The 27,992-nt window shown below is 41.4% G+C and overlaps 1 protein-coding gene across 19 annotated transcripts in view; it reads left to right on the forward strand.

Moving 5' to 3' along the window:
• The window catches only part of rims2a (regulating synaptic membrane exocytosis 2a), a 169,537-nt gene that overhangs the window by 48,745 nt on the left and 92,800 nt on the right, over window positions 1-27,992 (forward strand). For 14 of the 19 annotated variants that reach the window (XM_057339824.1, XM_057339827.1, XM_057339839.1 and 11 more), the window contains 2 exons: window positions 20,055-20,875; window positions 27,797-27,990. In XM_057339824.1, the coding sequence (XP_057195807.1) occupies window positions 20,055-20,875; window positions 27,797-27,990 (1,015 nt within the window). Of the gene's footprint in view, window positions 1-20,054; window positions 20,876-27,584; window positions 27,653-27,796; window positions 27,991-27,992 lie in introns of all 19 variants that reach the window. The other 5 variants (XM_057339833.1, XM_057339835.1, XM_057339838.1 and 2 more) reach the window with 1 other exon arrangement.

Below are 27,992 nucleotides of genomic sequence, written 5' to 3' on the forward strand. Positions count from 1 at the left end.
GCCTCGTGTTAATTTGTCGTGTCCCGTTTTTGATTTAGTTCCGTGTCTTGCCCCCTCGTGGGAAGTGTTTTGTTTTGATTTCTTGTCCGTGTTCCTAGTTCCTGTTATGTTTTGCACCCCATTGTGGGTTTTTGTTTTGTGTTTTTTTATAATAAATATCCTTTGTTAACCCCTTCATCCACTGCCTGCCTGCAATTGGGTTCTTCCCCACTCTCGTCCGTGACAATGAGATGCTTTTTGAGCAGTGTCTCTTATTAGCTGCCTTTTCCTCATTATTTACACTGTACATTTTTTTACTGTTTTTCACAAATATTCACGCAGTTGCAAATTCACAAGAAAAACGTGTAATTTTACGTGACAAAACTGTTATTTTACAGTATCTGTCTGGTGCCCCAGCTGCCTGAAAATTACCGTTTTTTTAATGGGATTTTATTTTTTTATTATTATCTGTTTCAAAAATGTTTTCTAATGAAAAAAGTTATGTTTTCACAATTATATTTTTGTCTACAAAATTAATAAGCAAATGCCTTTAGATCAAATAATTTTTAAGATCACGAAATACATTTCAGTCAAGTGAACCTAAACCATTGAATGGCAGTGTATGTGAATTTGTATTTCGCCGGTGTCCTTTTGAAACCTTGTATCTCCATATTTCGTGAAAAAAAAATGGTGATGCCATTAATCATTATTATTCACCCTTTATATTTGTCACTGGGTTTTTTAAATATCTGACAAATAAAAAAGCTTGTCAATTTTGACAACACAGCATGTAGTCATTTAAAAAGTACTGAATTTTTTCAATTTCTTAAAAAACAGTGAATTTGGACATACAGGGCCCTATTTTCATGATCTAAGTGCATGGTCTAAAGCGCAGGGCGCAAGTGCACTCAGGGTGTGTCTGAATCCACGTTTGCTAGTTTAAAGACTGGAAAACGGTCGGCGCGCTCGGGCGCATGGTCTAAAAGGTTGTCCTGATTCTCTTAATGAGTAATGGGTGTTTTTTGGGTGTAGCGTGCAGTAAACCAATCGGAGTCTTATCTCTCATTCCCTTTAAGAGCCACGTTGCGCTCGCACCATGGCGGATTCGCTATTTACACGGCGGACTTTGCAAGAGCAAAGACTGGACGCTTCGCCAGAGAGGAAAGGCATACAGGACAAGCCGGATTTTTATCTGTATGTCCACAATAATCATCTTTTACATTGTACTCCATTTCTTTTTATATGTGACATTCTTGTGTGCTGCTGCGCTTCCCTCTGTGTAATAAGTAAAGTGAAAGCGCGTTGTGGACCCGCCCAGAGGCGCATTTTCTACAAACGCGCTCTTTAAATAACAAAAAATATTACGCCATTGACTTTAGACCAGGTTTGAGTTGGAATATGGCGCAGTCTATTTTCAGTTCCTCAAAATAGCAACGCGCCAACAATGCGCCTGAAACGCCTCTTTTTTTAGACCAACACACAAATGCATTTGCTATTTAAGCAACGCAGCGCAGGACGGGAAAATGAGAACTGCGTCGGTCTGAAACTAGCAAAAACACTTGCGCCGCTTTGCGCCAGGTGTATGATAGGACCTTTTAAGTTCACTTAAAAGAGTAAAATCTAAGTGTAGAAAATCTGCCAAAAAATTTTAGAAACATTTTGACCAAAATACATCGCGGCCTTAAGTTTCACCTCAAATACACATCACCATGTGGCAGTAGAGGCTAATGACGGCAGTATATTGCAGATGTGTGTTTGCGCAGCATGTGGCGGCCATGCCTGTTTTGTCTCTGATGGCTTAGCGTTTAGGAAATCAGTCTCGAAAAGTCTTTGCTGTGATCTCTTGGTTTAGCGTTGATAGTTGTAGTTTTCTGTATGTCGTTTTCATTTCTGTGGTCAGAGCTCCATTACTGAGAGCCTGTGTAATGTGTGTTTACTCCATCATTAGCTTTTAGGAAAGTGCTTGATTTGATCTCCCAGGGCACCGAAAGCCAAAAAAGCTTGTTTCTAGACTTGTTGTGTTTGAGAGACCTAAAAAGAAATTTGCTTTGTTCTGCTTCATTATGTAACATTAGAGTGATTCCCGCAGGTAAACCGCAGTTATAGTCGGCAGTCACTGAAGCACTCAGCTGTTTGCAGCGGCGATGGAGAAACCTCAAGGACGTTTTAGGATCTCTAGAAATATGTTTAGACAGAGATAAGACGCACGTCACAAAACATTTCCCCCTTTCTCTCTCTGCTCAGTCGTATAAGACCTGCTGTCATGGTTGATGGGTTATTTTCCCTGTGGCCTTTGTGTTTTTGACATGATTTTAAAAATATTTTTGACAATTATTTGACAGATGAATGTAGGTAATTTCCCACTACACACTACCGCTAATAATGAAAACAGTTTTTAGTTGGCTAGCTTTCAATATCGCTGCGACAGAGCGTCATCTTCACTCCAGTGACCGACAGAATGTTCTTTAACTCTGTTTTTCTCTTTAACCAGTTTGTTTTCCGCCCCATGTGGTTTTAGGCCTCAATCGTTGCCATGACAACAGGTTGTGGTGTCAGTCAGAAGTGATGTTGAGCGAATCGGAGTGCCGTGGTGACGTTGCATCTTGGTGATGGGGAGAGTCAGGCTGTAGACTTGCATGATTTCAGGCCTGGGGTGATGTAGCAGGGACCTCAAAACTCTATTAATTCATTCTCTAATAATTTATTCATCAAGAATTTTTAGGGAGGCCACCAACCGGGATGCTCATGTTTGCGGTACCAGTTCTTGGCCTGCTAGCACAGAGAAGGAACGCTGGAGAGCTTAACCAAAAAGACATATTAACAAGTTTTTAATTATTATTTTAAAGTTTACACTGAAAAAAGAACAATATCTAGCAACAAAATATTTTACGCACACTGTAGGTGTAAACTATGATAAATAATTTTTAATAATTTTCATGATTTAATGTGTGGGGTTATATTGAATTTTTAATAAATGATCAATTACAAAAATTTTACCCACATAATTTTTTCAATAAAATAGTATTTATTATTTCAATATTATTTAATATAGTAGGGATATATATTACAATGGTAAATAAAATAAAATGTAATATTATAATGTTAAATATTCTTATGTATCTAATATTTGGAATAAAATGTTTTGTATACAATTTTAAATAAAATAATATTTTGAATAAAATTTTAGGACAAACATAACTTTTTGTTTTGTATATATTTACATTTGATTACTGAGTTCTCTGAATTGAGTTGCTACCGAAATCACAACAAGCTGTTGATTCTCATAGATGCTTCAAATTATTTAAAAAAAAGAAAGAAAAGAAAAACCCTCACAACATGTATTTTTAGAAGGCAAGGAAAAATTATATTTGAAAAAGAATCTATATTATTTGTATATATTTTTGTTATTATCATATACATGCATTTTCCTGCTGTCTTTTTCTGAGACAGGTTGAAAATAAAATCAGGATACTTTTCCGATGATGTCAAGTTGCTTTGGGGTCAGTTTGACATAACATAACAGTAGGGTTAGAATTTGGCATTAAAACAATATAATCAATAATATTATCCAAAAGCTATTGTAATACAGTGTTGATAGTGTTGTGTTTGTTAATGTACGCACAGATCCAGTGATGTATGCAGAAAGCGAGACTTTCTCTTAAGCAGATATGCTGTTAGTTGTTTCATACCAGCAGTGCTGTGGATGGACGGATGAATGGATGGATAGATGGTGTGTCTGCCTGCTGTAATGAGTCTTAACTGCTCTCCACAGCAACATTAAACACTTTGAATGGCCTTTCACATGCCATCAGATCCTACAGCAAGACACTGCATATATCACAGCCAAATGATTAAAGTAAGTGCAGTGCACTACACACGTGAGCTGTGACGTACAGTAAAGGATTTTATTTCCCTGTAAAGTGCCGCATTATAATGCCGGCACGCACCGGGATGTGTTTGCGTGCTTTACATGTAACTGTAATTATTGCTGGAGCTTCTTTGCCATCAATTATGAAAAAGTTAAAAATAGATGGCAGAATGGCTGTCTTGCTTTGCCTGGTATCCCTCCGGGCAGAATGCTTACTGGTGCAGGAAGAAGCCAACTTTAAATTGAATGGGAGTGTTGAGGGGAGATATAGACGACGTGCATTGTGGGTGTTTTTCTTTCAGCTGACACGCTCTTTTCTGCAAAAGCACTTCAATACACGTTTTTCCGAGTGCAGGTTTCTAAAGAAACCCAGACCCTGTTGTCAACATCCAGCTTTCTAATTTGAATAATGTTGTTATGTTATGTTATGTTATGTTATGTTATGTTATGTTATGTTATGTTATGGATAATCCACGGCTAGCCGTGCATTAAAGGGTTTTAATGCAAACCTTCCGGCCAATCAGAATCGAGTATTCACACAGACTATGGTATAAATTATTATTAAATTATATTATATTATTTTCTTAACATACAATATTATAAAATACATATATTTGTTCATTCTTTGTTATATTGTTGCATACTGTATACATAAAAATATTTATTATAGTTTTTCATTTTTAGTTTTACATTGTCTTTAGTTTTCATCATTTGTTCAAACTAATTTTTATTCTGTTTGTTTCTCTGATTTAAGCAAACAAACAAACAAGTTTAAATAAACATATGTAACAAATATGTGAAAGTATACTTATTGCTCTGTCTCCCACTCTCACTTCCATTTAAATGAAATGGCGAAGCACAAGAATGACAACACATGTCAGCTAGTTTTTGACACAGCGAGTTTTTCACGAGTTCGCCTGCGCAGACAACAGCGATGTTGAAGGGATAATAATGATAGAGCGTGGGTATGAAGGTTTATGCGTATTTGGCGTGCTGTCCAGGGAGCGGGCTCCGAGCCTGCCGGATCTATCCGAACTCAAAGCACTCTACCCTGGCCAGGGCAAGTGCGCCGAGCTCGGAACCGGCTTGAGCCCAGAGCACACCCCCCAAAGGCATGATAAAGTGGGACAGCAGCTGGAGTACGCATACCTCCCCAAACGCGATGCTAGGTGCTGCGGAGGTGGTGACCTGGGTTCGGGAAGAGATGAGAGGATGAGGGCTCCTTGGGAGATGTGTTTGTGAGGAGACGGGAAGCTGGGGTAGGGGCTCCTCCGGGGACGGTTGAGGCTGAGATGATGAAATGAGGGTGCCTGCTGGAGTGGTGGGAAGTTGGTTCCTGTAAGCATGTTGGTTGCTTAGGCGGCTGAGAGCCGTGCATTTAGAGGTTATGATGATGGAGATGTCTGATTCAGTTGGAGCAGGCAGGGCTTCGTGGGTGTCCCCGGTGGTAAGAATGTTTCTAGACGGAGGCGGCTGAAGAAGGGGCGTCTGCTGTGGTAGAGCACGTGATGGAAGTACTGGCCCCTGCTGGGGTGAACGCTGCTGCAATGCTGGCTTCTGCTGTGAAGTCTGATGTGGCAGAGCGCGTGATGGGAGAACTGGCCTCTGCGGAGGCGGTTGCTGCTGTGATACTGGCTTTTACGCTTGAGATGGAAGCGCGGGGCTCAGCGGAGGCGGTCGTTGCGGCGATGCTGGCTTCTGCGCTTGAGATGGAAGCACGGGCTTCTGCGGAGGCAGTTGCGGAGGCGATGCTGGCTTCTGTGCTTGAGATGGAAGCCCGGGCCTCTGCGGAGGCAGTCGCTGCGGTGATGCTGGCTTCTACGCTTGAGATGGAAGCAAGGGCCTCTGCGGAGGTGGTCGTTACGATGATGCTGGCTTCTATGCTTGAGATGGAAGCGCGGGCCTCTGCCGAGGTGTTCGCTGTGGCGATGCTGGCTTCAGCTGTGATGTCTGATGCGGCGGAGCGCGAGATGGGATCGCTGGCCTCTGCGGAAGCGTTCGCTGTGGCGATGCTGGCTTCTGTGATTGGGATGTAAGCACGAGCCTTTGCGTAAGCGGTAGCTATGGTGAAACTGGCTTCTGCGCTTGAGATGGAAGCACGGGCCTCTGCGGAGGCGGTCGCTGTGGCGATACTGGCTTCTGCACTTGAGATGGAAGCACTGGCCTCTACGGAGGCGGTCACTGCTGCGATACTGGCTTCTGCGCTTGAGATGGAATCACTGGCCTCTGCGGAGGCGGTCGCTGTGGCGATACTGACTTCTGCGCTTGAGATGGAAGCACTGGCCTCTGCGGAGGCAGTCGCTGCTGCGATACTGGCTTCTGCGCTTGAGATGGAAGCACTGGCCTCTGCGGAGGTGGTCGCTGCTGCGATACTGGCTTCTGCGCTCGAGATTGAAGCACTGGCCTCTGCGGCGATGTTTGCTTATGCATTCGAGATGGAAGCCCGGGCCTCTTCAGCGATACTGGCTTTGCCACTTGAAGGGGAGGACAGGCCCCTGTGGAGGCGGTTGTTGCGGCGATGCTGGCTTCTACGCTTGAGATGGAACTTCTACGCTTGAGATGAAAGTGTGGGCCAAAAGTGTGGGCCATTTTCGAGGCGGTCGCTGCTGCGGTGCTGGCTTCTACGTTTAGGATGGAAGCACGGGCCTCTATCGAGGCGATCGCTGCGGCGATTCTGGCTTCTACGCTTGAGATGGAGGCGCGGGCCTCTGCCGAGGCGGTTGCTGCCGCGATGCTGGCTTCTACGCTTGAGAAGAAAGCGCTGGCCTCTGTGGAGGTGGTCGCTGCGGCAATCGCTGCGGCGATGTTGGCTTCTACGCTTGAGTTGTGGGCACTGGCCCCTGCGGAGGTGGTCTGGAGCGACAGATCTTGAGATAAAAGCTCTAGTGATTGCTGAGGCAGTTGCTGCAGCGGTGAGGTCTCCTGCTGGGGAGTTGACTGCTGAGGTTGTGGAGGTTCGAATCTGTGCGGGGCGAAGGAGGAGTTGGTCTGCTGGGATGCCGGATTGGAGCAGGACAGCTTTGAGGTGCTTTTGGAACCAGAAGCATGTGGCCGGGCGGTTGGAGTCGTCAACGAAGAGGGGATCTGATGCAGCTTTGGTCTGGGGTTTCCTAAAGTGAAGGTAGGCTAGGAGGGTTTAGTAAGGTTGAATCGGTGACTGAAGGTAATATAGACGAAACGGCCTCTCCTGCTTTGGTCCGTCTTGCTTTGCTTGATGGAGTATGACATAGGTGTCTTGTGTAGGTGATACCTGTGCTTGAAGATGGAGTTATTCCAGTGTGTGCATGATGCTTAGCTTTATGCGTGAGCAGGGAGACGCGGACAGTGAGCAAGTTATCGTCACCCAAACGTTCTCAATAAAATTTGCTGTTATGCTGGGGTACTATTCTAAGATGCAGTTGTGTTCAGGTTGGCAGACAGGGACGATGGAGATCTTGCGTTTATGCAACCGGTAAATACACAACAGCGGCACGCATCAGTATAACTTAAAGCTAATGGCGGCGTGCATTATTTGGGTAAGATGTAAATGAGAATGGCACGCTTTGTAGAACACATGCCGCTGGATGATACGGAAACATTTTTTAGTTAATCAGCAATCCCTTTCGGAAGTGCCGATTAGGTTACTAATCTCCGGAATTTTACATTGTTTGACTGTCGTTCGCTGAACAGAACGGGTGCCGAGGAGGTGCACCCGTGCTGGCCAGCGATATACCATTCTTGATTGCAGCAGTGGCAACGGCATGACAGTGGATAAAACAAAATGTATTTTCAAGTAAAAAGATTGTACTTACCCAGCTTCTTGCGTAACAGCGAGTTCAGCGATTCAAACACTAGTAAACTCAGTTTTTACATCGTACATTGTGAGGTAAACGGAGTCATGGAATTTGGGGTTGATTAGAGTGACTGCATGGAACGACAGAATGAATTGTTTTACCCAAGATGATTGTTCCTCTTTGCAGAAGATGGGTGTACAGCCATTGAAACGTTAACGTGTTGGCATTAGCGTATCATTATTGGATTGGGTCGAAATACGGTGATCTTGTGAGCCTGACTAGTATATGTTTACTTGTGCCGGTGTCTGAACACTCGTGTCCCGTTAGCAGTGAGCTAGCGTTTGCATTGCAACGAGCCGGCGTTTAGCAACGAGCTAGCGTACCGGCAGCAATTGCACCTGGGAACGAACGAGGTGACGGGCGCGATGTAAACCAGCGGGGATACGGAATCAATTCCCGAAACTGCGAGGAAGATGTAAGTGGAAATGTTGCTACGGATCGGGCCTGCTGCTTGGCTGCAGCGCTTTTAAAATCCGTAGGATCCCTTGAATACCTTACGTCCTTCCTGAGTTGATGAAATCCTTTTAGAGTTTGGTTTTCGTTTTGGGAATATTTATAATATGCTGGGTAGATGCGGTGATTACTGATGGTAGACCAGCCGGGCTGATTATATGCTCCGTCTCCTCCCGAACTTTGTTAATTAAACATCATGTCGTGAGGGTCTCACGGGGGTGTTTTTTGAGGTTGGATTATTGAAGTGTGTTTCTTTCACCCATCCTCCACAATCTCCACGGCCAAGCATATTTCCCGCTGCACGATTGCGACTGTCATTCATCTAAAACGCAGCTCATGTGCAGCAATGAAAAATGCAAAGTTAGCAGATATGGCGACATGAGTGTGTGCGTGTGTAATAGTTTTCATATCTGGAGGGAAAAGGCTGTCCTAAAGCTCAGGCGGCCTCAGTTATGTCGACAAACAACAGATGCTGCGCTGAGTGTTGGTTTAGAAAAATGAACACTGAAGTGAGCTTATGTAAGTCTGCCCTCTTTCTTTCTATCTCTCTCTCTCACCTGACTGTTTCTTCTTATATCTAAAATTTCTTTCAGTCAAAACCCACGAATCTTTAAAGTTTTAAAAAACAATGATGCTATCATCATTTTTAGGTAATACCATGGTATTCTTTGAAGTCTGTTAGTCAGTCTGTGTGAGGCGGGTGGAGGATCTTTGATGGGTCTTTATGAGGAGAGACATCCTCTGGTGTGGTTCAGGCTGAACATTCTTCACTTCCAAACCTGTTTATTTCCTCTGGGCTCAATGAACAGCACATCATGTTAATTGCAGGCCGCTGGTGGTGAATGCTCAGCTTGCCGTCTGCAGTTTCCTGTTAAATGGGTTTGGGGCTGATGCGTGCGGGCCACAACAGCTGACGCCAATAAGCATTATTACACACTGTTAGTCTGGACTGTTACCCATGCTTAAGGGTCACATGCTCCAGGTCTACATCCCCTCCCGTCATCTTCGGTCTGAAAATGAGCGAACCCTGGTTGTTCCATCACAGCGAGGCACCAAATCGCTTGCGAAAACCTTTACTCATTCGGGGTTCCCCTGTGGTGAAATGAACTGCCAGCCTCCACCCGAACTGCAGCATCCTTCACAACTTTCAATTGAATGTTAGTTTAACTGAAATAAAAAATTGCTCACAATCTGCACTGTATGATTTACATTTGTATAACCGGACAGTGTTTTGTATTGTATTGTTAACAAAATTAGGGTTGTATTTGTCATTTTTTCATCAAAATATTATAACATGTTATGCCTTTTTCAACCCTTCCTTTTCATCTGTTTTGATATGTAATGCCCACTTCACATGAACCATCTGTGCGTCCGAAATCGCCTACTTCCATACTATATAGTAGGTGAAAATGAGCATGAGTCAGGAGTATGTCTGAAACCTCAGTATGCACAAAAGGCGAGAAATACCCGGATGGTCTACGGATGGACACTTCTCTATCCCATGATGCAACAGTCAAATTTCAAAATGTAATCAAATAGAAATAGCGGAAAACTTCAAAGCAGGTGTCCGTTTTTTAAATGTAAGTACTGATTAATGAATTTCTCGTGAATAAATTATGTTTGTACCAACGCCTAGGTACAGGTTGATGTTAATACGTCATAGGTCAAGAAGCATACGCGTCACATGATAATGATAATAAAACATGGCGGATGGAGTACATCCGAAATCTATTCATACTACCCCCACACATACTATATAGAACGTACTGTTTGAACAGTCGATAGGTACTGTATGTATGTATGCGATTTCGGATGCAGTGCATCACCTCCTGATGGAGAAAATCAAGTCCTGCTTTACATTTTTCATGTTGAATATATTATTTTACTTTGAAATGTTTCAGAATATTGAAGCACAATGAATAAACACATGCCCCTCCATTATGAAAATGAAAATTTTATATAATATATAAAAATATATTTTTATAGACTTTTCAGTTGACGTAAAAGGTGCTGGTTCAAAAATGCTGGTTCAGAAGAACACTACACAAACATTTAAACAAATTACAACCAACAGAATATGTATAACCAGTTTAAAATGTTTAACAAATTTCTTTAAGATTTAATTATACATGTAAGATTTTTAAAAAATACTACTAATAAAAAATAAAAACTGAAACCGGAAGTGCTTCTGGACCCGTGTTTACATTTTGCCAAGTGTTCTATAGTAAAAGTGTTGTTTTGGCAGATCGATTTTCATGACCATAGATTTGCCACAAACACCATGGTTATTTTGTGAGAAATACAATTAAACAACATCTTTGCTTACTCTAGTTAAACCTGGTAAAAGTGGTAAAAAATACAAATTCTGTCATCATTTATTTATTTTCAGGCTTTCTTCTGTGCAACCTAAAAGAAGATATTTTGAGAAATGTCTCGGTGGTTTTGTGTCACTACAATGGAAGTCAATGGGGACTAGTTTTGTTTTATTACCAAAGTTCTCCAATATCTTCTTTTGTGTTCTGCAGAAGAAAGTCATACGGACAAGTTTGAAATGACACGAGGTCATGAGGAGTAAATGACGAAAGAATTTTCATTATACACAGAAGTATCCATTCTTTTTCTTTAGGCTTTCAGTGAGAACCCCTACGTTGCCATGTTCTGCCATGTGTGTATGGTAGTGTTTTAGAAAACTGCGAAGAAAAGAGTCGTTTCGTAGTCCGCACTGCTTCTTTGGCTTAATTCTACAGGGGTTTGGCCTATTTTACACCCTGCTAGCGTTGTGTAAGAGCATGTGCGGTTAGCCTGGATGGCGCGGTGTTAAAAGTGCAGCGGGTGAATGTGTTAGGAACACATGGTCATCTGAGTCATGTCCAGAGGGGAGTAATAATGACGTTCGCACTGTCAGGGTATTGTACATTGCTAATGTCATCCGCCCACTAGGGGGCCGGAGAGTGAAAAGGACGGTATAAGGGAACAAGATAGCAGGAGTTGTGATGAGATGAATATGTTCCACAGAGTTCCGAGGAGTCTAATAAACCAAAAGTAACTAACATACGCCTCTTCAGTTAATGAACACAAGACATGGTGTCAGAAGTAAACGGACAAGAAACGAGCAATGGCGAAATTTAGTCCGCCAGAAAGTTTCAACTTTGACCGTCCAACAGAGTGGCCCACGTGGAGACAGAGATTCTCACGTTACAGGACGGCTACAAAATTGAGCAAGGAAGACAAAGAGGTACAGATTAGCACTTTAATATATGCAATGGGCATGGAAGCGGAGAATGTTTTCAAGTCATTCACATTCGCGGAAGGAGAAAGTGCGGAGGATTATGAGAATGTTCTCGGAAAATTCGATGACTACTTTATGCCAAAACGTAACGTTATACACGAAAGGGCATGTTTTCATCAGAGAGTGCAGAAGGCCGGTGAAAACGCGGAATGCTTCATTAGAGCACTTTACGAACTCAGTGAGTTCTGTGAATTCGGCGAGAGCAGAAATGAACATATAAGAGACAGACTCGTAGTAGGAATAAGAGATAAAGATTTGTCAAGGAGAATGCAACTAATGACAGCACTTACACTGGAAACGGCGGTGCAGATGACACGGCAGACCGAGGAAGTCGCGATGCAGATAAGTCAGCAGGAGAGACAAGCAGCCGGCAGCGTGCAAGAGGTAACCTCCAAGCATTCATCAAAAGCTGGTTATAAGCCCTGGATAAGAGAGAAAAGTCAAAGAAGCGGTGAGACCAGTAAAGAAGATACAGAGTGTGGTCGGTGTGGAAAAACAGGACACAAAGACATTAGAAGATGTCCAGCAGCAGGTACAGAGTGCAAAAAGTGCAAGAAAAAGGGACACTGGGCAAGAATGTGTAAATCAAAAACTGTGAGACAAGTGACAGTGAAAGAAGAGAGTGCAGAAAGCTTTTACCTGGGCGCGGTGAGTAAGAAAAATCATGCTGAAAATGATAAATGGACTGTGTCACTCGTAATAGGTCAAAGCCCTGTTAATTTTAAGATAGACAAGGGAGCTGATGTTAACGTAATGGACACAGAGACATTCAAAGAGCTTAAGCCAAGCATTCAGCTCATGCAGTCAGACATAGTACTGGACAGCCCAGGTGGATTGCTAAAGTGCATAGGACAGTTTACCTCAGAAGCAGAACATAAAAAGAGAAAGTTTTACATAACTGTGTATGTAGTGGCTGGGAAAAATGTCAGTAACCTACTGGGCAGAGAGACAGCGGCTGAGATGAGGCTAGTCAAAAGAATAGAGCACGTAAGCACAGTTTTTGAAGGATGCGGTACCATGAAAACAGAGCCAGTAAAAATCCACCTGAAAGAGGGAGCTGAGCCGTACGCGGTAAATACTGCAAGAAGAGTGCCACTACCCCTAATGTCTAAAGTGAAAGACGAACTTCAGAGGATGGAAGAGCATGGCGTAGTGGAAAAGGTCACACAGCCTACTGATTGGTGCGCTCCCATGGTGCCGGTCATGAAACCTAATGGTGCAGTAAGAATTTGTGTGGGGTTGAACAAACTAAATGACAACATAAAAAGAGAGAGATACATACTTCCTACAACAGAAGAAATTCTAGCTAAATTAGCAGGAGCAAGAGTATTTACATCATTGGACGCAGCATCAGGATTTTGGCAAATTCCATTGAGTGAGGAGAGCAGCCTTTTGACAACATTCATCACCCCAGTAGGGCGATATTGCTTTAAACGACTGCAGTTTGGAATCAGCATAGCCCCAGAGATTTTCCAGCGCAAAATGAACGAACTTTTAGGAGACCTGGAAGGAGTGGCTGTGTATATGGATGATGTGATTGTGTTTGGGCAGGACGAAACGGAACACAATAAACACTTAAACGAAGTAATGAAGAGAATGGAACGTGTAGATCTTAAGCTGAATAAAGAGAAGTGTGCATTCAGGAAAACAGAGCTGAGTTTTCTGGGACACATTGTGGATGCCAAAGGGGTACGTGCGGATCCTGAAAAGGTACGAGCAATAACAGAATTGCCAGAGCCTAACAAAGTGACAGAATTGAGGAGGGCATTGGGCCTTATCAACTACATGGGAAAATACATTCCAGACCTTGCGAGGGAAGGGGGCCCTTTGTACGAACTGCTTAAGAAAGGAAGTGCATGGACATGGGATCACCCACAGAAAAGCGCATTCAGCAAACTAAAGAAAGCGCTCGTCGTGGCACCAGTATTAGCGAATTACGACACAGATAAAGAAACAGTGGTATCAGCAGACGCTAGCAGCTACGGTATCGGCTGTGTTTTACTGCAAAAGCATGACAGCAGCTGGAAACCAGTCGCTTACTCTTCGAGGAGACTGTCAGACTCAGAAACCAGGTACGCTCAAATAGAGAAGGAATGCTTAGCAGGTGTATGGGCATGCGAGAAGTTCCAAAAGTACTTAGTGGGCTTGGACACGTTCAGATTGATCACGGATCATAAACCACTAATACCTTTGATCAACAGCAAAGATCTAGATACCGTACCGGTGAGATGTCAAAGACTTTTGATGAGACTCATGCGTTTTAATGCTAAAGCGGAGTACATGCCAGGAAAAAGTATGGTAATAGCGGATGCTTTGTCACGCAGTCCATTAAGCACAACAGAACACTTCATGTCAGCAGATGTAAGTTGTCACGTGAATGCAATCATCAGGAGTCTTCCAGTATCACGGCAGAAGTTACAGGAAATAAAAGAGGAAACTCTAAAAGACGCTCAACTACAAATAGTGGAGAAATTCGTAAAGGAAGGATGGCCAGATTATGCTAAAAGAGTTCCAGACAGCATAATAAGCTTCTACAAATGGAAAGATTTTTTGTCAGCGTGTGATGGACTGTTAGTACTAGGAAACCGCATGGTAATTCCAAAAGTGCTGCAACAGGAAATTCTGTGTAGAATCCATGACGGACACCAAGGACTGTCGAAATGCAGGGCTAGAGCTAAAGAAACTGTGTGGTGGCCGGGAATTTCTGAGGACCTCAGGCGAAAGGTATAAACATGCAAATTTTGCATAGAGAACAGACGCACACAACACAAGGAGGATCCGTTGTTAGCACTGATGTGTTTTCGAGCAACTCCTCACACCGCAACAGGAGTGAGCCCGGCGGAATTGTTAATGGGAAGAAAAATCCGAACTACTCTGCCCACCTTACAGAAAAACCTCAGACCAAAGTGGCCGAACAAACCAAGTATAAAGAAAAAGGATAAAGCTGAGAAGGATAAGCAGGAATACTACTTTAACAGACGACACGGTGTGAAGAATTTACCTGTCCTTAAACCTGGAGATTCAGTCATGTTGAAACTGGATGAGGAATCATGCTGGAAGGGACCTGCTACAGTGTTGGCAGAGAGTACTACTCAGAGGTCTTACAATGTCTTTCAGGAAAAAGAGGGAGAGAAAAGGAGAAACAGGAGACATATCCAGTTATTGCCTGAAGGAGAAAAGACTGTTGAAACAATGTCAGAGCAGCCTGTACAGGAAGAGAATCCTTGCAAAGACTGTGATTTCCCAGTTGTGACTGTTTCAGGGAAACATATGGTAACTAAATCAGGCAGGGTCAGCAAACCTGTTGTTCGCTTGGACTTGTGAAAAAAAAAGGACACAGTAATTACAAAACAAAGTAACATGCACTGTTCATGAAGGATTGTTCTGTTTGATGGTTACAAGCAAATGTTGTGTATATGGGGGTTCTAGAGATTTACTCAACAGTGTGATTTCTGTGTTGTAAGTATTGAAAAAAAAAAAGTTAAAAGAAATGTTTATTCTAAAGTTAAGTATTGACTAAAAGGGGGAGATGTCAGGGTATTGTACATTGCTAATGTCATCCGCCCACTAGGGGGCCGGAGAGTGAAAAGGACGGCATAAGGGAACAGGATAGCAGGAGTTGTGATGAGATGAATATGTTCCACAGAGTTCCGAGGAGTCTAATAAACCAAAAGTAACTAACATACGCCTCTTCAGTTAATGAACACAAGACACGCACCACTGTGGGGAGCAGACAGGAAGCAGTGCTGTCCTACTTCCTGTGTCTGCCTGTTCTCATGCTTTCACAGTGTGCAGGCCATGAGTGCCAATGTACTACCATATGTTCTGCTTTGGGATTTTTGGGTTATTCTTTGAAATACTTTGAAGTGTGAATACCATAAAACATGAATGCACTTGCCAAAAAAGTACTCAGGTGGTATAGGGATGGTAGTAGAGCATCTTTGTTTTTTGTTGTTGTAATTTTATAGTTTCTATTTGGATTCAGACATGATTTGTCTTTAAATGTTTGTGCTATGTAATGCTGTTGAATTTTGAAAAATGCACCGGTCTGTCCTTGTCCAAAGCAGACAGATTTAGATTCGCAAATATAATCGCCCTCGTTTTTGGAAATAAAAAAACGTCAGATGAGACCGTAAATCGCAAATTTGAGATTTGTTCGCTTCTGCTGTGCTGTTTTGTGAGAACACACAGTCATACACAGATTAGATAAAAATCCTCAGGCAGGCCACGGTCTGAATCTCCACCAATCAGCAGCGGGCTGAGGGATGTAATGCCACTTTTGTCCCAGAGAAACATCTCTATCTCTGCTCACAGGTCATCTGTTACAACCTGTTTCAGCTTTGCCTTGGGCTCTGGCTTCCCAGCATGCCTTGCGGCTGCTTTAAAGCCAGTGTGCACTGTGATGTTATTGAGATCAAGGAGAACGCTGAGGGAGACGGGGAATCGTGACATACCTCCAACACAAAACAAATATAAGGACACTTCTATGTACATTGTCGTCATGAGAGACATTTTTCTGATCTGATTTTCTCAGACGTACTTGGGATTTGCACGACCGTGAAAGTGAAGGATTTGATGAGTGTGAAAACAAACTCCAAACGTCAGAATTGATGGTATCATCTTGCAGGATGGATTTGGGACTCTTGGTGGACCATATTTTCTTTGCCATTTGAAGGTTATTTTCATAGAAACATTTTTTGTGTTGAGGTATGTGTAGAATTCAATCGTTTTTATTGCACTCGTCTCTGTTTTCTTCTCTTAAGGGGTCCCCAGAGGGCCGTTATTTCACCTTGATTGCTTTTTAATCTCACGCTCCTGCTCATCTGAACTGACGACTTGTTGTGTTTTGTTTCACATAAGGACTGTTAGCTAAACAAATTTGAGATTTAAGAATATAAACTATATTTTTATATTTAAAACAATATTTGTATTTTTCACAGCTTTGGAAAAAATAAGAGATCACTTCAGTTTTGCCTTAAATCTGCATTTCTGCATGTTTCGGGTCAATTGTGTCCAATGTGTGTTGAATTTCAACAGAAACAAACCTCAGGAATGATGTAAGGTCACCCAACAGCAATGTAAAAGACAGAGCGATGCAAAGACGTATAAAAGTTGTTAAAAAAATCGGGCTTATTCCATCAAATATTTATTTTTGAATTGATACTTAAATACGTGTAAAACATTACACTCTTAAAAATAAAGGTGCTTCGCGATGCCATAAGAACATTTGTCTAAATGATTCCATAACATTCTGTTTCACAAAAGGTTCTTTGTGGTGAATAAAGGTTCTTCAGATTATAAAAAGATAAGAAAGAGATGGTTCTTTAAAGAACCTTTGACTAAATGATTCTTTGTGGAACCAAAAGTGGCTATTTTATATAACGCATCACTATGAAGAACTTTTTAAGCACCCTTATTTTTAAGAGTGTAGTATTGTGTCGCGTAAAAGGGAATATAAACTTGTTTTTTTTTGCAGTATTCAAAATCTACAAACATTGCATCTTTTTTGTTATTTTGACCAGTTTTTACCGTTTCATTTTACAGCAATAATGCATATAAAAATAATATTATAAATATTAAATTGAGAAAAACGAAAAATAATTTGGGAGTGGTCTCGTATTTTTTCGGCAGCAGTATTTAAGTATTTGCTCAGAAATGGCTTATATGGGTCATCATTTTATTGAAACCATAATATCAACCAAACAGCTTTTATTGTATATTAGATTCAGAATGTCTAAATAAATGCTCAAAATTATACAATCAATATATTTTTACTAAACCATGTGAACACACGAAAAATACTGTGATTTTTTTTACTTCTCACGTGATTTAGTTATTCGATAATCATTTAATACCGCATCATAGTACGTTTATTGAAGTACGCCAATTTTTTTGTATGGAACTAAACTGGATGTGTAAGATAAGTAAGACATATAAATTGTGCTGGTGGGTCCCCGGGACCAGGATTAATACCATCATTTATGACTGTCTGAAGAGCACTGGATGCTCATGTAATCACTAATGCCACCTGGCTCATCCGAAGCACAGCTGGACAGTACATTTGTGTTCTGTGTGCAGGTGGACAGATTTATACGACTGCACAGGTCACATAATATATAGCGTTAATGATAACCCTGTGCTAACCTATACACTTTCCTCTTTAGCATGATGAACACTGCTGTGGTCTGTCGCTATGAGGGGGAAAGCTGTGTGAATGCAGGAGATGTTATAGAGAACTGACCCACTTACATCTGATATTTCGTTTCCTTGTGAGCATCCGTTCTGTGTGTAATATTAAAACCAAAGCTCTGAACACAGATCATTCCAGAAAGCCGAATGTTAGGAATATATATTTTGGTAACAGCACAGTTTTTAAAATAACAATGCAGATTTGTTTGGTTTTGACTTTAATAGCATAGATCACCCAAATATAGAAAATTATAGTTTTTTTATATAGGACACATATAGGACAGTATCATAAACCATTTATGTTGAATTGTCTGTTCAAACAAAGCTACCTGTATTGGGATATTACATTTGGGTCCATACTGCCCGCTTATTAGGGCCCGAGCACGGAGGAGCAAGCCACAGGCTTGTTTCTGTGTTCTTCTCCCGCTTTGAGCACTAATTTGAAGGCCTAAACATGCTCAAAAACTCACAATAACTTGCACACGCATCAGACCTGGCGAAAATTTACGTCTGATAGGGGTTTCAAAATTAGGCGTGGCAAAATGGCTCGCTAGCGCCACCTAGAACTGCCCAGGCCACTACACAAAACGTACATGCACCAAATTTGGTGGGCTCATAGAACACCCCGAATCATTAAGAAAAGTCTCTTGGAGCATGTCTCTAAACCCAACAGGAAGTCCGTGATTTTTGATTTCCTGTGCAATTTTGTAATTTGTTTCAATTTCCAGTCGTCGTACTTTAACGAACTCCAACTAGAGTTTTAATCCGATCAACATCATCTTCATGTCATTCTCATTTTAAGGCCTTTGCAAAGCTAAATCGCGGAGATCCTGACTTTTCGTGCGGGAATGTGACCCTGGCGGCCTGCCAAAGTTTGCCGTTTCGCCATGAACAGGAAGTTGTTGTAACTCATTCATTCAATGTCCAACAGAACCCAGACTTCACCCAGACTTCACACATTTGCCACCAGCTGGCAAAAGGGAATGTGACGAATTTAAATAAATAACAAATCCTACTATAATTCGCCTGCATTAATTTTATCGCCTACCATTCGCTGTTTTCCTTATGCAATCGGGCTGCGGTGGCACTTTCCGCGAGGGCCCGATCATCGCTGCTCGCAGCTTTAATTCAGTTTTGTGTCTGAAGCGCTGCATTGCTCTGGTTTTGTGAATGGCGCAGGACTCCGGCTGTGTCTGGCTGCTGTTGAATAATGCAGCAGGGACGCGCCGGCCATAGTAACACCACCGAGCAGAGCCCAGGGGACGCATGAGAGACCATCATTAATCAGGCAGTACATGTACAGGCTCAAAAACAGCTCGCTGATCACTCCAGCACTGATGCACATATACGGTTTCATATGCTGTAATAAGATCATTGGCTTTTTTTCAGGCTGCCTGTGCAGTTCATATGACAAGACAAATTCAAGTTGACTGCTGAGCGCATTGTTTGAGTACCTGTTTTAGTGTCTTCAGTGTCGGAATTTGAGATATTGTTTAAGCTTCTAAAACAGATTTGCTGAGAAGCAGATTTGCGGTCCATTGAAAGGAGCGAGAAAGTGTTTTTGTATCTCAGAGGTTGAGTGTTGAGTTGGCAGTGCATAGGTTGGTTTGAGGTTTTAAAGGTCCAGTGTGTGATATTTAGCAGGACCTATTGACAGAAATGCAATATAATATGCATAGCTATGTTCTCAGAGGTGAATAAAGACCTTACATAATGAAGCATTGTGTTTTTATTACATTAGAATGAGCTATTTCTATCTACATCCTTTACATGGAATTCACCATGTTGTTTCTACAGTAGCCCTAAGCGGACAAACTGCTCTACAGAGCGTGTTTCTTAAATGCGTTATCTCCTACGGCAAAGAAGCGAAAACGTGACAATATCTTTGTCCTTTGAGAGCCGACATAGTGCTTCAAAAGGGGTGGAGTGAGCCGTTGGTTGCAATTCACAACCTCCCCGCTAGATGCCGCTTAAATCTCCACATTGCTCTTTTTAATTAACCTTAATGTTAATTTACATCTTTGAAATATACCGTATCTGCAGTGTTTTCGGGAAGGAATAGCTACTTTGTAAGAGAACAGTAGATGGAAGTTTTGTTTTTCAAATGCATTTTTTTGGGGTTTCCTCTGAACTTCATATGCCCAGGACACTATTTCCATTTACCTCATCTGACACGTGCAGCCTAGCCAGTTATACCCTCATTAACCACAGGTTATTTCTCTAAATGCCCAACTTGCATTTTAAAATGAGTTTAAAATGTTTCTGGTTTTCAACTGAGCAATTTAATGCTTCTGCTGTGTGTGAGTTCACCAAAATCTCAATGCATTTTACAGGAAGACTGAGATTGTTATTCTTATTTATATTTCGGCAAAGATCACGTTGATAGCATTTGTTTTACCTTTGATATTGTATTTACAACGTTGCTGTTCTCTTTGCCTCGCAGAAAAAGAAGCCCATCAGCAACCAGGGATCCAAACCAAAAATACGACCAAAGGGAGGAGAAGGCGGAGCGTTCACAGTATGCCCCAGGGCAGGGCAACATGCCACGATCGCCGTCTGACTATGGGGCCGGAGAGCGCCAATGGAGAGGAGGTTACGGCCGCACCTACGAGGACGCTGAGGTAGCGCGGGGGGCGTACCGCACTCGCCGGGGTGGCTGGCACTCTCAGGAAGAGTACCCGCCCGAACCCGGCTTCCTACCCGATGGCCCGCCCCTCAGTGAGCACGAGCTGCAGCGCCAGCGGCAGGAGGAGTACCAGAACCGGTACCGTAGTGACCCGAACCTGGCCCGCTACCCGGTCAAGCCGCAACCCTACGAGGAGCAGATGCGCATGCACGCGGAAGTCTCGCGCTTCAGGCACGAACGGCGCCATAGCGATGTCTCCCTGGCTTACACGGAGATGGAGGAGCCTCTGGGGCCCCTGCGCGGCCCCCACTACTCACCGGGTCCCGGACACACCCAGCGGAGGTCCAACCACAGCCCCCCAGGTGTGGACTCCCTTCACAGGCAGCAGCACCTGGATCCTGTCTCAGCCGTATGGAAGAGTAAACGAGAAAAGATGGAAAGCATGTTACGGAACGACTCGCTCAGTTCCGACCAATCCGAGTCTGTCAGGCCGCCGCCACCTAAACCACACAAGTCCAAGAGGGGCGGCAAAATGAGGCAGGTGTCTCTGAGCAGCTCCGAGGAGGAACTAGCCACAACCCCAGAGTACACCAGTTGTGAGGACGTGGAGATTGAGAGTGAATCCGTCAGTGAGAAAGGTAATGTACGATTATGAGTTATATTTAAACACAGTGCAGCATCAGTGCTAATAGTTGAAAAGGTTTTGCTCATAAAAAATGTGGTTGGTGATTGCAAAACTTTGCAGTGGTTACATCAGTAAAACTGAGACCCGGTAAAAGAAAATTCTTATTGAGAAAGTACTGTTTTAACTGCATTGTTTATCTGTTTCTTTCGTTCACAATATTTCAAATGCTTGTCAGATAACCCTTGATTGATGCTGATCTCATCTCTCCGCAGTGTTTGTGTACGGTGTGTGTGAATGATTTGTGTGTGTATGATGTGAATTTATAGAGAGTGAACGAAGAGTGTTTTTTCAATAGGAGTCAGTGCGTGTGTGTGTGTAAGAGTGATGTGTGTGAAAAGTTTGTGTGTGTACGGTGTACATTTTACAGAGGATGTGAAGAGTGTTTCTTTCAACAGGAGTCATTGTGTGTGTGTGTGTAAGAAAGAGAGTGATGTGTGTGAATACTTTATTTGTGTATACGTTGTGCAAAGAGTGTTTCTTTTAACAGGAGTCATCATGGTGTGTGTGTGCGCGCCCGCTCGCACGTGTGTTGTGTGATTTCACAGAAAGTGAGCTGAGAGTGTGTCTTTCAGTAGGAGTCAGTGTGTGCGTGTGTGCGCGCGTGTGTGTGTGTGTGTGCTAGGGGGTGGGTTAGGGGTAGGGAATATGATATACAGTTTGTACAGTATAAAAACCATTGCATCTATGGAATGTCCCCATAAAACATGGAAACCCAAAATGCGTGTGTGTGTGTGTGTGTGTGTGTGTGCGTGCGTGCGTGCGTGCGTGCGTGCGTGTGTGTGTGTGTGCGTGCACGTGCGCGTGTGTGTGTGCGCGGTGTGATTTCACAGAAAGTGAGCTGAGAGTGTGTCTTTCAGCAGGAGTCAGTGTGTGTGCGCCTGTGTGTGTGCGCGTGTGTGCACGTGTGTGTGCGTATGTGGTGTGATTTCACAGTGTGTATCTTTCAGCAGGAGTCATTGGGTGTTCGTGCGTGCGTGCGATTTAATTTCACAGAGTGTGTGCAGATAGTGTATCGTTCAGCAGGAGTTATTGTGTTTATCTACCTCTGTTTATTTGTGCGTGTGAATCTCAGTTGTTGTGCAGTGACAGATATCGCTGGTTCTGGGTCTCCTCGCATGATATGTAATGAACTACATTACATAAAAAAGAGACTGCATGGAAAAGAGAGTTGTTGGAGAATTCAGAGACAGAAAAAAGAGAACTGCAAGCAAGAGAGTTCTGAATATTCTGTAGTATGATAAACATTTGCAGTAATTGTAGTGGAATCGCATTTTTTTTACTTTAGTAGGATTTTTAAGTTTATGTTGTGAAAATGGTTGGGCCATATTTCACTTTTAAATCAAAAGAAGGACATTTTGGATTATTTTCAATCACATCCAGCAGCAACAAAAAACGTTGAATACATAGAATCTATCGATTTGGGGCTGAAACTTGACCTGGACATTTTTTGTGGGATTAACATCTGTTACACCAGCCCACAAAACATGACAATAGTTACATCTTTATGCATATATTTGTATGTGTTTTTGTGCGTGTAACTGTGTGTTTTGAGTGTTCGTTCATTGAGTAATGCAGTCTTCACATCAGCACGACTCTTTAGCTCAGAGCTTCGGGTTAATCGAAAGCATAAACGTAAATGTTCTAAAAAACCTAGTGAACTCCATACCTTCATTTGAAGTTTCACTGAACAGCCGCTTTAAGAGATTCTTGCTGCTTTTAAAAATTTCTTTAAACTAATTTTATAAATCAGCAGATGTATGATTTGTGAAAAATACTTTGTAACCAAGTAAGTAAAAATGAACTCAGGATAATAGACGGATATAGAAAAATATTCATTACAGTTAAACTGATGACGGATGCTTAACAGCAAACAATTTATTATCTGACATTAAAAACGGGATTCCCATCATGATATACCGTATGGGACAAGTCACAATACATAACAGAGGTGGGACTGAAAACTGCAGCGATCGGTCCGAGGCGCTTACATAAGCGTCCTGGGGACAAAGGCAACCATACAATTCTACATTATTGATATTTAGCTTTTGCAGGTTTCACAGTCACACTTTCACTTCTAGTAGAGGAGAGTAGGAACGTTCTCTGTTAAGGTTAGCTGTGTTATAGAGAGGAGAAGAGAAGGAGAGCCCCAGGCCAGATAAGACTGCTTTTATTGTCAGCTTTATCGAGAGCAGAGCGCTGTGGAGATTCTGCACGGGGATAGCAGACTCTCTGCAAGAGCGTGTCTTTACAATTGGCTGTTTTTGGTGCATTCTTGTCGATTTATTTAAAGACTTAAGTGCACAAATGTGCTTCAAAAATGCAAGTTTCTTATTTAGATTGGATATTATTAAATACTTTCTTTTCCAAATCTATTGTGCCTAGACATCTATAGTGGCCAAAAGTGTTGTGACCTAGTGAAAGTGATGGCTTTATTTAAGGGTCAATGACGTGTAACGACCACTTTTCATGTGGTGCGACCAATATTATCAATAATTGTATTGAATTAAAAATAAAATAGATCTCATTTTTGTGGCTGAAATATGAATCTCTGATACAGTATGCTTAAGTGAATGGTATTTTTAAAACATTTATGTCAGTTGTATGCGATTTTCAGGGAAAATACGTTTGTTTGATTTCATTAATTTAAGAAGACAAAATTATACTTAATTATAATTAATACTTTTTGTAAAAATCGTTTAATTCAAGAAATGAATTAAATGAATTAGACAAATCATCATCGCACCACATGACATTTTTATGGCTATGGAGATGAAAAACACTAAAATCACTTCATTTAAAATTTGAATCTGCATTTATGTGTACACCACATTCTTAACGTTTGAATAACTGCAATAGATATTATTATTTATTTGGATTTTAAAATTGGCATGTCGAAAATGCTTGCATGTCGTCATTGACATTTTGACAAATTATTCTTGAAGATTTCTGAATGGTTTTGTATGCATGTTGGGTATTTGAAGTGTTTGGAGCTCAGCTTTGGGAAGACTTCAAGTAGGCAAAAATGTGATGTAGAACATGCACAAAACTATAAGATTGTAAAAAAGTGTTGAACAGTAAATTATTACTAACTTATTACATTGTAGACAGTGCATGCTTTATTTCCTTGTGTGTTTTAATGATTTTTCTTTGAATATTAAAAAACAACCCATATTTTTGTGTATATTCTACTATATACTACCCTGTACAATGTCTCTTGTATGTTATTATCCCCCATTTTCTGTAAAATGGTATTTATTTTATATATGCACAATTTAGAATCTTTTAGACTGTAAATCGTATTATATTGTATTGTCATTGTGTTGAATGTCTGTACTAGAAGCTTCCAACACCAAAGAAAATTCCTTGCGTGTGCAAGCACACTTGGCAATAAAGCTCTTCTGATTCTTCTGATATTCCATGATGTTGTTTGCTTAAAACATTTTGTTCAGCGATTTTAGTGTTTTCTCATTTTTATATCTTATTCCCATATTTAATGGTTCAATCAAACCTGAATGGCCATAAAAAGTAAATATTCAGGAAATATCCTTTAATCCTGTTTCTCTTTTATTGTTAAGGCAGGCTACTAGATGGTTGGTGCTTCCGGTTCTGAATTCAGGTTTTGACGTTATTTGTTTTGCTGTCTGACTGTCTGAAGATCGGACGTAATGAAGTGAAAGCAGGTTACCATGGCATCAGCTTGGCTGCAGGCCTGCTTTCAGATCAGGATAAGCTATTGCGATTGGCTCACATCTGGCTCTGCGCTTAGACCCGCTCTCAGAACCAGCCGAAAAGACATTATGTGATTCAAGCCAAACTATGTAATGGGCAGAAGAACAGATTGTGATTAGAAGATATTAGGGGCGGAGCTTAGCCAGATCATAAAAACAAGCATGATATCAGCATGACATTTGGCTAACTGCATTCTTAATGTTTTTAAACTTTTGTAATTTTTTCTTCATACTAACTTTTGTAATTTTACCAAAGAATAGCGGAACATAAGAAAATGTTATTGTTTTCTCATAAGAAAAGAGGTCACTTCCTGGATTATGTCATTATGCAATTTTTTTAATGAAAGGATATAACAAAAGACGAAAAAGTTGAGGAAATATCTCCTACTGTATTGCTATTGAAGATATGTGTGAGATCCAGCGAGCCTGCATCTCATTTTAAGGCAAAATGTTCTTATTTAAAATCTTTCCGGAGACCAATATCAAATACTGGTTTTATGATTGCGCGCCACGTCACTCGCCTCTGTCTCTCTCTCTCTCTCTCACAGCTTCTGTCCCTCCGTAGTAAAAGCGGCATCAATAATTAATGATCCAATTAATAGTTTACACTGTTTTTTTATTGAGTTGTCAGAGTGATGGAGAGCGGGCTGAGAGCTGCGCTTATGTCTGAATCAGCACTTCAGCCGCCTGCTGAGAGCGAGAGAGAAGTAGATCCCGGGACACAGCGAACGAGACTGCCGCGTTTGCGCTGTCGTCCTGCGGAGATTAAAGGAACCGTTCACCCAAAACCCCTCGTCCGACCACATCTGTGGAAGCTAATTGTGTTTACTTGGCAGATATGCATTTATGATCAGGGTTTTTCCTGCATAGAGAAATTGGAGGCGGCCGCCTCCGTCAAATGTCGTGCCGCCTCAGACTCTCGCCAAAATTATTTCGGGTGTCTTCACAAGAAATGCTGCGAGCATTTAACAGACTGTCATTTGTAAACTATTTAAACTATTTAAAATCTATTCATTTAAACTATTTAACTTTTCAGTCACTAGCGAATATAAAAGATCATTGAATCATTTAAAGTGAACCACAGAGAACGCAAGATGTGAATGAGCTTTGCTCATTTAGTAAGACTGGTTAATTCAGTTGGCTATTATGGGCTGAAAAGTTAGTTGAAAATGATAAAAAAAAAGCTTTATTTGATTAAAAAAAATCTGTTTGGTTGAATAAAAGTAATGTTTTATATAACTTAATAATTGTAATTTTCATCAAATTTTATTAGAACTTTTAATGTCAAAGTCACTTTGGTTAATCCACTTAAAGGTACGGTAGGCCTACGTGTGTGTACAAGATCAGGATGGCACCACCTCCACCTCATTTTGAGCCAGGAAAAACCCTGATGATGTACATTTTTTCAGTTTGTGGGTACCCTGAATAGAATTCATGACCCTTAACGGGTAATACCAAGTGAGCTACAGGAACATCTTTGTTTAGTTTGTATCACTGCCAGACTTTATATGTAGTTTAGTAATTTAGAAATCAGAATCAGAAATCAGAAAGAGATTTATTGCCAAGTATGTTTGCACATACAAGGAATTTGTTTTGGTGACAGGAGCATCCAGAACACAGAAACAGCAACAACAGTACACAAAGACCATAACACAATACAATATTTACTGTGATTGTATATTCAGTTTTTCACTCCGGTGACTAAAGTATCTTGTTGACCAAAAATCTTACAGTATTTCTGCATTTTGCACATTAATAAAAAAATATACAAATAAAACCTTGGCTTGTATTGCCATATTTTAATATTTTCCTTCAATAAATCATTACTATTGGTCATCATTCATGGTTGTGATTGGGTTTCGCAAATATTTAGCCAATAAAAAGTATTACAAAGAGCTTGTATACTTTACCAACACAGTGTTTCTTTATTTAGAAAATACAATGTTTTAGCAGTTTTAATGTATACAAAGTAGCAGTTTTAGAGAAACAAGTTTTCTGTCTTGAGAGCCGTGCTCAAGAATGAAATGAAATAAAAATATGATCAACATATTTCATAATTTTCTTTTTAATAAACCATTGCTTTTCGTCGTTCATAATTGTGAGTATAGGTTTCGCAAATATTTAGCCCATAAAAAGTATTAAAAAGAGCTTGTCAATTTTAACAACACAGTTTTTCTTTATTTTAAAGAATACTTCATCTGAAGTAGCGGTTTTAGAGATGCAAGGTTTCTGTCTGACATCATCAATACTGTATACTATACTAAAGGTTTTTGTGTGGACCACAGGAAGAGGTTTAGGCTGTGACCCTTTCTCTTTTCTGCATTAAATCTGATATCTCCTAGCTCTGGCGTTTAGAAGTTTAGCGTACCGAGTCCTATATGTCAAGGTAGTATCTTGGTGTTTAAACACAGCTGGTCTATGGCTGGGTGTAGTCTAGGCTTGAAACTGAGCTATTGGATAAGACAGATCTGATGATGTCATACTGTATCTGATGGAGTCATTTCTGCTATTCTGAAATTTGAGGATGTCATGTGGCAGTGTCAGAGCAAAAAACACAGTTTGATAAAGGTTGTGTCTGCTCCATTTTAAACCGAAGCCAAGTCAGGCAGTTCTAGTTTTTCATTCAGCTTAAGTGTATTAGTGCCCGGTCCTTAGATCTCTTCAGATCTTATTAGTCAGACATAGACCATATATCGACTTCGGGTTTCTTTGAGCACTGCACAATTTTGGTCTTTCTGCAAAGTCATGTGAGCAAATTTTGCACATTTCAATTATGTTTGCAATTGTTTGTATGAGTGTTATAATCTGTGCGAGTCTGATTGATGTGAAATGTTTGTGGCTGTGAATGAGTGAATATACTGTATTTGTCCCTATGTCTCTCTGTTTCTTCACAATCTACCTCTGCTTTCTGCTATGTGTGTGTGGCACTCGCAGGGGATTTGGATGGCCACTGGTGGGATCACACAACGTGGCATAGCAGCGATGCTGCCTCCATGTCTTTGGTGAGACACGCGGAGCCTAGTGTCCCACCTCTCTCTCTCTCACTCACTCTGTCACTCTCTCTCTTTGTCATTTCATGGTTCTTTTGATTTATTTTCACTTCTGCATGTCTTTTGTTTCTTTCTGTTTGTATCCCATGTCTGTAGGGGACAGTCAAAGGGGAAAAAGACAAACTTTTGAGCAGTCACACATCTTATCTGAGGGCCAAAAGAAAATGGTGCGCTTTGGGGGCCACTCTTTGGAGGAAGATGCTGATTGGTGTGAACCCCAAGTTAAAGACTCGGGGGTTGATACGTGCAGTAGCACGACCCTAAATGAGGAACATAGCCATAGTGAGAAGGT

This window comes from Triplophysa rosa, linkage group LG8 (assembly GCF_024868665.1).
Source record: "Triplophysa rosa linkage group LG8, Trosa_1v2, whole genome shotgun sequence".
Lineage (NCBI taxonomy): Eukaryota > Metazoa > Chordata > Actinopteri > Cypriniformes > Nemacheilidae > Triplophysa > Triplophysa rosa.